General features: G+C 35.1%; 1 protein-coding gene across 1 annotated transcript; it reads left to right on the top strand.

Moving 5' to 3' along the window:
- Positions 1-8,917: 8,917 nt before the first annotated feature.
- Positions 8,918-12,983, top strand: LOC5574364 (dnaJ-like protein 60). The gene is made up of 5 exons (XM_001661348.3): positions 8,918-9,079; positions 9,157-9,253; positions 9,316-9,497; positions 12,472-12,624; positions 12,688-12,983. Exons 1-5 carry the CDS (start codon positions 9,021-9,023, stop codon positions 12,839-12,841), a joined length of 645 nt encoding a protein of 214 aa, XP_001661398.1. The 5' UTR covers positions 8,918-9,020; the 3' UTR covers positions 12,842-12,983.
- Positions 12,984-13,777: the final 794 nt, after the last annotated feature.

The raw sequence follows: 13,777 nt of genomic DNA, 5'->3' as shown, positions 1-13,777 counted from the left end.
AATGGTGAGGCTTGAGTTTGAATCCGTCGTTCGAAGATCTTTTCAAGATGGAAATTTTCTCGACTTCTTAAGGTATATAGAATCTTCATGCTTGAAACACGACAGACAAATGCATAAATGATTAAAATCGTAAAAAAATAAGTTAATAACCTTCAATTCTTCTTTTATTAAATTGTCCAATTTGTGGGCTTCGTGGCCTTGCGATTAGCGGCGTCAGTCGTTTAGGCGTATTGTGCCATGAAGCGTGGGTTCGATTCCCGCTCCAGTCGGTGGAAACTTTTCGTCAAACGAAAAATTCATCACTGGACTACTGGGTGTTCTGTGTTGTCCATTGCCTAATGTTCGTGATTGTGCAGTCTGTGCAGCCTTTGGCTGAAGACGGTGTAAATTGTCTTTTATAAAGATTTATCCAGTATCTTCTCTTCAAATGATTCCAAAAATTACAACGTGTCTTTCCAAAAAATCCTGCATCAGTTCTTCTAGGAATTTTGCCAGAGATTCCTTCTACACTTTCTACAAGGCATACTTCTCTCTGAGGATGTCTCAAAGAATTTCTTCAGAATTTGATTTAAGATTTTTTTCCTGGATTTTCCAGTATTTTGCTTAAGCTCTATATTGACTTGTTTGGATGATTCAATTTCTTTCAGGATGCCTTCAGCTCCTTCCAGGATTCCAGTAGGAATACTTTATTAACTACCGTAAAACGGGGTAACTTTGATGATGCGGGTAACTTTGATGGTGCGAAACCCACAACATACTAAACGCAACAACAAAGTTTCTGTTAATCAGTCAAGCAAAACGAATGCAAAAGTAAAAAGTATCAGTATGACACTTCATGTCAAAGCTATTTTCGTTGGAATTAAGTACATTTGAGGGTATATATGCAAATATAAAAAAAATATATAAGATGTTAGCATTTTTGAAACGCCTACAAACTATCTGTTCTACATTACTATTTCAAGCAGCTTCTACTTCCAGTAATATAATTGATCGTAAAACTGTGAAGAACAGTCTATGATTTAAATAAGGAAGAATAGCTGATAAAATCATTTTCAGTAATTGAAATTGTTTACTGAAATGGTATAACTCAAAAGAACAGCATATTAATCAAATAAAAAAGATAAATATGCTCAAAACATCAGCAGCTCTAACGCCAATAATTCTTTCCACCGAATAACTATGGAGAACAGCCTTCAATATAAAGAAGGGAAATCTGTGATGAAATTAATAGTACCTACATATATACAGGGGATAGGCAAAATGATTGAGATAGGCAAAATTTTGCCCAAACTCAAATGCTTATAGCTTTTTGAAAAATGGATGATGAAATTGTATGCATCTGGAAGCTTTCGATGGCAAATTTGGTCTAGTTTCAGGTATTCGCTTGGCCACGCATATTGGCTACCGGACACCGGAGATGTTCCGGATTTTCCGAGGTCATCTCCAAATCACATTTTTTCTGTCGCTTGTAATTTTGTGCGGTGTGACGTTCTATAGATTTTCAGATTTTTCAAAGAAACTAGATCCAATTGAAGATTGAATGCAGGTGGACGCAATAAGATTCGTTGGAAAACTTCAGAGATATGGCCATTTCCGTAAAACTTGTTCCGGAAAATATGATCAGTCACGTTTGTATTTCCAATCATGTACAGTGAAACCTCCATGAGTCGATGTTCCATTACTCGATATCGACTCATGGAACCATATTAAAAACAAAATTTCATGGTTACTATGATGGTCCCCTCAAATGGCTTTCCAAGGCATTTGATTCCACGACTCGATATTTCCATGAGTCGATGGTCCCTTGAGATATCGACTCATGGAGGTTTGACTGTATATATCAGCCAGAACTGTATCCAAGTGGGCATCGAATTTTGAGAATATTCTTCTTGGAAAATATTCAGAATCATTAGACGCTCTGACCAAATTATAGTAGGTTCCAGGTGCCCTGGGGGAAGTGGCCAATTAGGAACATGTGCGGTACCATATCAAGATGGGTATCAAATTTTAAGATTTTTTGAAGGTAATGCTTTCAAAAGCACTTCCAGAATCACTTGCTGTCATAACCACTCTATAGTAGGTTCCAAGTACCCCGGGGGATGTGGCCAATTCAAAACATGTCCAGAAATATGGGCAACAAACTTCAAGATTTCCAAAGCTGAAGCTTCCGGAAGCATTTTCAGAGCCACCTATGCTATGGCAGCTATGCCCACTGTATAGTAGGTTCGAAGAACCCCGGGAGAAGTGGTCAATTTCGTCCATGCCCGAGATCACATCAATATAGGCATCGAACTTCAAGATCTTTGAAGATGATGCTTCTGGAAGCAGTTCAAAATTTCTTATTTCCCCAGGGGCACCCCAAACCTACTATAGAGCAGTCATAGCATGGTTCTAAAAATGATTCCGGAAGCATCACCTTCCAGTTCAATACCCATCTGGGTATAGCTCCGAACATGTTTGGAGTTGTCCACATCCCCCGAAGCACCTGGAATCTACTATTGAGTGGTCATGGCAGCTTGTATTTCTGAAAATGTTTCCATCACCTTAAAAATGTTAAAGTTCGATACCCATTGTTAGCGTGGCAGTAATGACTGGAAACCCTAAACACAGTCGAGCAGGAAGAACGTTAAAGATAGGGGATCGGTGATGAGAGTAAGGTAGTAAAGTAGTGATGGGTCAGTTGGTTAGGCGGTTTGAAACCCAGCGGAAAGAAGCACTGAGATTTGTGAGTACTAGTGTAATATGGTGAAATAATTGAATTATAAATAAATCTATTCTAGTTTAAGCTGATCAACAGAAAACCCGACTTTCGATCTGCTCTAAAAATCAGTATCGTGATTGAATCACCCTCAGCGCTCCAACATTTATATCGATATAATTACGAACACGTTCGAAATTGGTCACATTCCCCGGGGAATTTCGAACCTACTATAGAGTGACCATAGCAGACGGTGGCTCTGAAAATGCTTAAGGGAGACTCATCTTTAAAAATATTGAAGTTTGTTGCTCATATTGATAAGGTTCTGGACATGTTTTGAATTGGCCACATCCCCCAGGGTACTTGGAACCTACTGTAGAGTGGTCATGACAGCAAGTGATTCTGGAAGTGTTTTCGAAAGCATTACCTTCAAAAATCTTAAAATTTGATACCCACATTGATATGGTACCGCACATATTCATAATTGGTCACTTCCCCCAGGGCACCTGGAACCTGCTATAAGTTGGTCAGAGAGCAGCATTTCATGTACAGGCCATTTTTCTTCTACTTTATCTTCTTGGCATCACATCTCATTTGGGACAGATCATAACTTAATAATACACAAGCGTTTCCACAGTTGACTGAGAGTTTCATTTGACAAAGTTGCCATTTTGCATTCGTATATCGTGTGGCACAAACGATTTTATTAACGATAAGATCCTGGATTAGACAAGAGTTGAGCCCATACACTTTGCTTCTAAGACGCGGGCGTTATTACGAGGCTAAGGAAGGCTTTGTACATTATCCGCATGACCAGTCGCATGCGTGTACTGAGTACACGAACCATGAAAATATCTCGTTTTACATATAAAGCTCGAGCGAGGTTGTGCTGACGATGGCTGAATGCGCGACCGCTCATGAGTTAATTACTTTTTCTTCTTGAATGTGATTCTCAGTGAATTCACAACTATGGAGTGACTGTAAGACAACCACTTTGAGAAGACTACATTTGACCTATGAAGCCCTAATCGGCTAATCGCAAAAATGATTCCATTTTTCATTTTGAAAATTATGCCTAACATCCATTATACCAAATATCCATTATGCCAAACGTCCATTATGCAAATCGTATTTATGCCTATCGTACTTATGTCTAACGTCCATATGCCTAACGTATTTATGCCTAACCTCATACACTGCTCATGGTTCCTCCAAAGATTCGTTCTGAAATTAGTCCAAAGGTTTAGTTTTTATTTTCTACTACTTTCATTATCCAATCAAATTCATCCATGCGTTTCTCTAAGATTGTTTTTCTGAAATTTCTTTAATGAATTTTACAAAGATACAATGTGGATTTCCTCAAGTAATTTTTCATGTGATCCTGAAATATCTCCAGTGTTTCTGCCTATAGTCTAAAGGTCTTTCAGAGACTTGGAGATCCCTCCAAGGATTTTCTACATGAATTCCTCTTGTAATTCTACCAGGTTTACATCAAGGAACTTTTCCGGGAAACCCCTACAATGTTAGCTGATTTGTTGGAGAATTTGTTATAGCTAGAACGCTCATGCAACTTAAAAGTGTAAATATAATGTTTTTGACTGTAATGTTTGATTTCAATAGGATACGAAGAAGGTACGCCTGAAGAAGATGAAATAAACGCCGATTCATTGAAAAATTAAGCAAATCTTTTTTGTTTGGATGATTTTTTCTGTTTTTTTTTTTTAGTTTTCGAATAAAGTGGAATTTTGGAACACCCTACCCGAGCAAAAGCAAATATAAGTAGGGGAATAGGGGGTAAAATGAACACCCTATGCAATTTTCATGTTTTCTTTCCTATGAGGCTGTCAGATTCTTTCTAAATTCCTCAGAATTGAAGAAGGATGTTTAAGCAATGTAACAAGTTGAAATATTGTGATGGAAATAGAACTTTATCAACATTATTATAATATTGAAAATTTCTTTCCACACACACTTAGATCAGATAACCGAATTCGGTAATCCATTTACCGAAATCTCAACAGCTGACCAGTTCGTAATCCGTTCGGTAATCCAACATACTACCGACCGTTCGGTGATTTGCATTTTGGAGCGCAGCTGTCAAACTAACCGATCCTTTGGTAATCGTTTACCGAAAAACTGTAACCCCAGATCCCCGGTTTTTTTTTTCTCGGAAACCAAATTTTTCATGGAGCGAAAAGCAAATCATAATCAACAAAACTATTTTATTCATTCAGATGATATGGAACAGATAAAACATGTTATTAACTTGTTTGATACAACAATAAAGTTCATACGCATATGGAACTTATTTCATGTGCATCGATCAAAAGCGATATCGTCCGTGTGATCGGGGAAAAATAATCCAAAACAGCACTTGTTGATGGCCGGCCTGCAAATAATTTGGTTTATCATTACACAGAAAACATCCAAACTGTACTTTAGTTACCTTCTTCGTACTTATTGGCCCACAACATGATTGAAATGATTCAGCCGCTTCAAGAACTTTTTCGCAACGATGAAAAAAATCACACGTCACGGTTTGACGTCGTCAAATTGCGACATTACCGATTTCGGTAATCTATCATATCGATTACCGAAGTTTCAGCAGAATACTTTACAGTTTTCGGTAATGCTGAGAATTCACAGATATTTCGGTAAATTTGTTGACAGATTTATCTCAGTTTACCGAACTTCAGTAATTTTTAAAAAGGCGCGCTGTCAAAACCTTTAAATTTACCGAATCATCGGTACTTTGGTGAATTACCGATTAGTTTCGATAATTTTATTTACCGAACTCATAGCCTCTGTTTAAGTGTGCAGAGTCAATACCCCAAACATGTGGGTAAAATGAATATGTAACGGGGGTAATATTAACATACACTTGGGGGTAAAATGGACATGGAATAGGGCAAATATGACCATAAAATTAAAAATGGGTGATAAAAATAAAAATGGGTAGTGGGGGCAAAATGAACACAATTAAAATTTAACGGATTGCGGTATGAGCTTGCAGACATTCCGGATTCAATGGAAACACATAAAATAAATAGTAATAGGTAGTTTTATTCATACACAAAAATGATTGATTATTAATGGTTGCATCATATACAGATTTTGAAATGATTTTTAAACACAGTTTTGTACAAAACATTTGCAACTTTTTCGATTTTCCATACAAAACGATCATATTTAGTAAGCTAGATCAAGCTAAATATTTATGGACCGATTTGTACGAAAATTTCACAGTACATTAGACATAACTTGAATTTCAACATAAATTTTTCAGATTTTTTTCCAATTACCCTACACAAAAACTGTCTTTAGAAAAATTGTTCATCTCCTAAAAATCTACAACATTGTTGAAGATACCATGCCCTAAATTTTTTAAGTTATATCAGTTATAAAAATACGTCGAAAAATTCACTTCAGTCGAACCGTTATTGCTTTTACACTCGCGGTTGGAAAAATCACTCAACAATTTAGTTGAAATTCAAGTTACTTCTGAAAAGCTGTAAAAATTTCATTCAAATCGGTTCATAAATACCTCAGGTCTAATCCTCTAAAGTTGACCATTTTATATGGAAAATCGAAAAAATTGCAAATGTTTTGTCCAATACTGTAACTACAACTGCAACTTTTTTCGATTTTCTATACAAAATGGTAAGCTAGATCTCAGTTATTTATGGACCGATTCGAATGAAATTTTCACAAAACATCAGGTGTAACTTGAATTTAAAAATATATAGTTTTGAATATTTTTTCCCAATCACGAGCTTATGAGTAATAACGGTTTAACTAATGTGTAATTTTCGACGAAAAATTCAAAATTATTTATCTCAAAATCTGATAGCTCTACACAAAAACTGACCTCAGCAAACTTGTTCATCTCGTTAAAATCTACAACTTTGCTGAAGATACCATGAAGCTATTCCTTCAATATGTTTAGTTATGTCATTTATAAAAAATCGTCAGAAAATTCACTTTAGTCAAACCGTTACTGTTTTTGAACTTGTGATTGGAAAAATCACTCAAAAATATATGTTAAAATTTAAGTTACGTTCGATGTTGGTCATTTTACATGGAAAATCGAAAAAGTTGCAAATGTTTTGTCCAATACTGTATATAATTATTAAACGATTTACTTAATAATGAATGCAATCCATATGGTAAAAATAATAATGAACAATCGTAAAAATCGAAAAAAGAAAAATTTTATACCAATATCCCAACCTAAGGAATACGAAACAAATCATCTGGTAGCCCGGCAACCAGCGTTGCGTTAGTGGAATATTTCACAGAATATGACACACGGAAAGTACTCTGATCTCCCCTGCGATTGACGGAACGTGTATATCGTACAATAATGAAAATGATTGAGCATGATTGGAAAAGTATTTTTTATCTCGATTATTTGTCATATAGATGAGAAACGGCATAATATGTACTCCATGAATAGAGATAGAAAACTCATAGTATATTACCTCTATTACTCCATGACTATGAAAGTAATTTTGATACCAAATGATTTTTTTTTTATTGTTGCGAATGTAAGCAAAACACGATATGCCTTGAAAATGATAAACTTTGTCCAACACTATCGGTTGAACTCATAATTTGGTTTATATCAGGCCTGCCCAACCTTTCTGAATCGCGGGCCAAATCTAAAAAACAATATCGCACGGCGGGCCAAACTTTTTTTAATGCAGCAACTTCAAATTTTTTTGAAAAACAAATGTAGGGTAAATGTACCAGTTATGCACATAGTGGTTCCCTGTTTCGCCATACGTGATTACTATAATTTAATGCCTTCAAATTTCGAAAATGTATGTTGTGGTAGTTAGATTTAAGATATATCTTGATATTATAGCATTCAAAAAGACCTAAAATGTGAAAGTTATCAAAATGTCACAAGTGATATTTTGTTTGTAAATATTGCAAATAGACGAGATAATTGCCTTAAATTCTGTGAAAACTGTGCACCTGATAAGGGCAGAATCTAACCCAGGATTATATTAAAAAATGGTATGTGAGTATGTTGTCCAGGATTTTATAAAAAAACATTCTCAGAATTCAATCAAACATGTTTAAAGGATTATGTCAAAATCTAATCTCATATTATTTGAGAATGCTCTCCTGATATTTTTCAGCATTAATTCCCTAAATTTGCAAGAATCAAGCATTGGCTTCTGTGAAAAATTTTCTCAGCACTTCGTCAGAACCCAATCATAAACACATTTTAAAATTTCGTTCTATAAACTAAAAAGGTCTGCACTGCTCAGAATTCTGTAAGAAAATTATTAATGATTTTGTGAAAACATTTCCAAAAGTGATGTCCCATATCCCTATGTAATCCTCCTGACGGTTCAATCAAAATCTTACTCTACCTTTTTTGTGAAAATCGTGCTCGAGTTTTCCATGAAATTTATGTGTGAAATTTGTATAAAATTTTATAGGCTATCAATTTGACTATTATTTGATTTAATTTTCTATGCTCAAGATATAGTGAGAATCCTTCTGATTCAGTGAAATTCATTTTGGTCATAAACTTTAATTGACAATATTTGTTCGAACTTGATATAAAAATCAGTTTTGTCTTTAAATAGTTAAGAAAGTTATACGCTAGATTTCTTGTGTTTACTCATCATAATCATTAATTTTAAATAAAGCTTCTCAAATCATTGACACAAAGTAAATTTAGAAGGATCAAAAAACTAATCTGAAGAATCTTCCAAATGAAAAATAGCTTCAAATAAAAGAATTTAAAATTTTAACAATCAGTCCTGAAATGCAAAAGGGCCAGATATGAGGAAGCTCTCAGAGCTCTTCGCGGGCCGTACAAAATGAAGCGGCGGGCCGGATGCGGCCCGCGGGCCGTACGTTGGGCAGGCCTGGTTTATATAGTATGAAATTCTATAAAATTATAATTTAGCAAAATTAATATAGTAACTCAAATATAGAAACTTGAACTATAACATCGATTTCCTCGCTTCATTGGATGTTTCGACTTGTGCTATGCAACAGTATATCAACAAAAACAACGACTTCTCATGGCATGCCTGTTTTCATCCATGTTCCTTTATTTTTTCGTATTCCATACGTTTGTCTGTATGGAAATGTTTCACCAGGTAGAAGCCACTTGTTTGCAAACTCTATATGACAACAGTAGGCTGTGTGGTTATATGAGTATTTAAAAAGATGGTTTACAAACAACCACCTACACATCCCAACTGGTGTATGTCAGAGTCAGCTGAAGTTTCATAACACTAGATACTACGCGGCTCCCAACATCAGCATCTAGTGAAAAAAAATTCTCATAATAATAATGCTAAGATTATCAAAACATCCTTTGTATATCAAAATTCTCCAAACCACACAATTAAGGTATTTTTTTATGATGGTATAATTATATAAGCTTGAGAACGAATGATAAAGTTTAATATCTTATTATGTGTCGTTAGATATGCGCATCGTATAAATCACTACGAAGTTTTGAAGCTACAGTCGAACTGTACACCGAAAGAAATCAGAGAAGCATTCATAAGATTATCCAAAGAAGTACATATTGATCATAAGATTGTACGAATCTGTCTACTATATGTCTGCTTAATATTTTGTAGTTGCACCCAGACGTAAATGCCAGCAACGGCAATAAGAAAGCCAATGAAAAATCATTCGTGCAGCTGTTGGAAGCGTACAAAGTGCTGAGTAAACCAGATTCTCGATCCAGTTATGACTACGAGCTGGCTATGAAGGCGAGACCACAATCCCATCCAGGAGGAAATCAAAACATACAAAATCAGTAAGTACATTTCAAACATTTCTACATTTCTATTTGTTTGAATTAGTTTTTCTCGTTAAAAAATCACCGGGAAAAGTTAATTCAACCAATATAAGTATTTTTACGGTGTGTTCGTATATTATATGAACAACATAATTTGGAAAAGAATATTTCTCATAGAAAAGAATAAAAAACAGGTAATGAAAAAGTTTTATTCAATTCATCTCTCATATGCCATATAACATGGCGACGATAAATAGATAAGCACATAAAAAATTTCTAGAAATAATTTCTCTATTAATAATGTATTAATCCAAATGTTTTTTTATTATTTGAGGTAATCCACAGGATTTTGATTTTAAGATAGGCTTGAAAGAGCAGGTTATATGGGGATTGTGGGTCAGTGCGCATCGCACCTTCGTGCTGTGCGTACACAATTTGTCTCTGCTCTTGGAAGTTTTTTAAAACTACATAGAGCAATAAAACAAGGCTCCTAATTTAGTTCTAAAACATGGTGTTTTTCAATACTGCAAAACAGAACTTTTCATTGCTATAACTATAATAGAAATACTATTGATCCCTTTATGATCCTTGTTTGGATCAGTGCCTTCGATTTTTCGTTAGACCCGTTGGCGAAAGCTAGCGGTGGTAATCCCTCTTGGACACCGTTTTGAGAAAAAACCTCTTAGAAAGTCACTTGATATTTAGTTTATTCGCTAAACATGGTTGCAACTACAAACAAAGGGAAGGGTGAATCTCTGAATTCACAACTTTCTTCCTAAAGGTTGTGTTTAAAACTGTCACTATACATGACAAGAATGGAAGAAAGGACGTTTCTCTTCAATGTGCGCTTTCTTATAAGGGTGAAATGGTTAATGTTGACCATCGAGTTGAGCAATAAATTCGACGCTTTAGACACATTTTCCGTCTCTAGCCCAGGCTTTTTGATTCAAGTGAGAAAACAAAGAGTGTGGCCTATCGTAGTCAATTGTTCCAAATTTGGGGGATTCAGGCAAGAGATTTTGAACTCCATCAGGGGAATCATCGTTTCCTTCCAAATCGCAAAGAAAGGAGACTGTCGCGTTTTGCGAAACTCTTGAAGATCGCGAACTTCTTCTTTTCAAACATCTTGAAGAGAAGTAGCAGAAGTTTACTTATGACGACAAAACTGAACGTTTTTTCAAGGTTGTTTGGATAAGTCACCTGAAGAGATCAAAAATGGAATAAATGATTTACTTGAAATTTCCCCAGTCCAAGTAATCATTATGGAATCCCAATACGGCATTCTTCGGAAAGGGCTTTCTCAAGAATATTATTTAGTTCACTTTAACAAAAGTGATCTAAATAGTATTGAAGCTTTAAAAAAGCAAGACTTATGTTCGATGTCCGTGTGACGTGGGAACATTTCCAGAAACCTGGAGGAAATTTCCAGAACCCCACTCAGTGCCTTTGGTGCCAACAGTGGGGCCATGGAATAAAATATTGCCGCATGGATGCTAAATGCATGATTTGCGGAGGTTCTTCTTACGCTAGACGTCTGTGAGAGAAACTATCAATAATACAAACGACAGAAAAAAAAAAGATTTGGGCATCTCCGACGTCCAGAGGCCAATATGCATGGCAAGCAACTAGACCAAATTTGCCGCTGAATGCTCATATCTCATGACTGTCGTTTTGTTCTGAATGGCCTCGAAGGTTTACATGAGCTTGGAACGTAAATTCATATATTCACTAGAATATACAAGTTATTATCACTTATCCCATTTACCAACTTGCAGCGCTTACCTTATTTGAATTAAGGCAAAATTTTGCACATTTCAACCGTTTCACCTATCCCCTGTGCATAGAATAAAGTGGAGCAAAAGTTCGAGTGGGGTAAGAGTTTCTTTTTAAGATTTGTAGCTCAATTCAAAACAAATCTTATAAATGTCATGGTGGTTCGAATGCTATTCAAGTAAGAGACTTTCAATCCAAATATCATAAAAATCGATTGAGATTTGGAAAAGTTATGGCTATTTGTTGTTTTTCGACGTGAATATTGTAATTTTTGGTCAAACTTTCGTTGCATGGAACCAATTGAAGATAAAATCTTTTTCAATATTTTATGTGAGGGCGCTTCTAGGCCTATCATAAGGTTGCTTTGTGGTGTATTAGTTTTTGCATAAATGCCTTAAAACAATTTTTGGCCCATAGTGGGGCAGAGTTCGAATCAGCGGGGCAAAAGTTCGACCCATGTATAAAATCACGTAAATATTTGAGAATTGCCTAAAATCCACATATTATCTTCAAATTTAGCTAAATTTGTCTGATCGTGTGAAAACTGTCACCAAAATTTTACATTTCCACTTAGTTTTGCGGAAAACTGCTATTTTTGAGTATATTACAATCAACCCGGTTTTGGGCAATTTTTTGATGAAAATTTAGTGTGTATTTTTCGTCAAACTTAAGTTTACAGCTGGTGTAAAGTATGTCTGTCATAAAAGGATCGATATTTTGTGTTTGAGCCAGCGAACTTTTGCCCCACACTAGATTCGAACTCTTGCCCCACCGGTGGGGCAAAAGTTCGAATAAGACAATCAATTTTGAAACTGTTATAACTGAAAATAGGTAAATATTTTGACAAGGTTTGTTTAGCAAAATTATAGCCAATATGTTGAAGGTTCACTGTATGGTATATGTTTTGTTTTAACTGCTATTGTTTTCCTGGAAACTTTGATTATACCACTAAGGTCGAACTTTTGCCCCACCTTACTCTACTTTGGGCAAAAATAATCATATTAATGTAACCGCTTTCGGCAATCAAATTGCCTTCAATGCTTTGCTTGACACGATAATTGAAATAAATTTCGGTTCACTGGGTAATCAATATATTATCTTCGTCCTCACGGTGATTTACCATTGCATCTCGTTTATGATGAAACTTGACACAATTATGTAGTTTCGTTCAATATCTAGATTTATATTTTGATGTCTATTTCATGTTTTACTTTTACAGGCACTGGTACCCGAATTCAGCCCATTATCAAGAACCAGATCCAAACTCATTTTATGGCTTTAAAGGAATCAAAAAAGTTAGCAACTGGACGATCGTTTTCTATTGCTTGGTGTTTATGTTTGTAGGAATAATAGTGCAAGCATATGCCATAAGGTAAGATCAAAACATACTAATTCTATGATTTAATTTAATGACCTTAACTACACCCTAAAACAGCAAATCATTCACCTTTAGCCGTGAGCAATTGGATGAAGATTCTCGAAGAAATTCTCAAATGCTTGCGAAAGCTCGAGCCGAAGCTCAAAGCAATGGGAATGACGCTCAGCTTGAGCGAATGAAGGCCACATTGAATAAAGAAACAATGTGGTAGGTAGTTGAAATCGAAATGACGATGTGGCGATGTACATAACTCATCCGGTGTTAATGTTGGGATGCCCTATATTTAATAAACTGACTTGATATATTTTGCCAATTGTGGGCGTAGAAGCATTTTGTAAATAACTATTTCAAAATATCTTACCTTTATTAATTTTAAAATATCACAAACACCTTGTTCTTAATTTTTTTTTTTGTTTCTTGTTATGAATTGATTTCGGACCTTTAAATAAGATATGATGTTTCAATAAACCCAAGAATTTCACGCAACCCCTGCAAATTCTTTATAATTAAATTTTGGGGTTTCCATTTGGGTTACAAAATAAGAGAACACGCTATTTCATTCATTTGACATGTTTTTTTATAGATTTTGAATTGTAAACTATACATGGGAAAAAAAAGTATTGCAATAATTAAACACTAAGCTCACGATAAACTATTTTCAAACAATTACAAATTAGTTATAATATTGTCCAAACCATAAAGTTTATCATAAAAACTCCTACAAACACAGTAAAAATTATCCTGCTTATATTTAGAGCGTATCGCTGTCAAATATGGCCGTTGTCGTTTGCTCTCAGTACAGAGAAAAATAGAAATAAGTAACTTTTTCACAATGCTTGGAAAAGTACTTGAATAAAAAACGATTCCGATACATATTATTAGCGTTAATGAATATAAGAGATCCTCAGTAATTTATTTGGTAAGTACTTCTGAAACCAGACTCTTTCTAATCATTTCAGTAGCTGGTTTCTAGACCCATAACAAACACATTTTCTGCTCTCCAGTAATCTTGCCCCGTATGATAAGGCATGTAGGGTGATGTGCTTAAATTCATCGTATTAAGATTTGATCAGTAAGAACCTGCAATTTTCCCAGTATTGCAGTAAACCATTCAGGTACAAACCGATGCCAAACTATTCTTTCCCAA

Source organism: Aedes aegypti, chromosome 2 (genome assembly GCF_002204515.2).
Source record: "Aedes aegypti strain LVP_AGWG chromosome 2, AaegL5.0 Primary Assembly, whole genome shotgun sequence".
Taxonomy (NCBI): Eukaryota; Metazoa; Arthropoda; class Insecta; order Diptera; family Culicidae; genus Aedes; species Aedes aegypti.
This window is presented reverse-complemented; position numbering and strand designations above follow the sequence as displayed.

Coding starts and splice junctions, on each gene's coding strand:
- LOC5574364 (XM_001661348.3), top strand. CDS start 9,021: ATGCTAAGATTATCAAAACATCCTTTGTATATCAAAATTCTCCAAACC. Junction 9,498..12,471: donor AATCAAAACATACAAAATCA/GTAAGTACATTT, acceptor TTACTTTTACAG/GCACTGGTACCCGAATTCAG. Junction 12,625..12,687: donor GTGCAAGCATATGCCATAAG/GTAAGATCAAAA, acceptor ACCCTAAAACAG/CAAATCATTCACCTTTAGCC.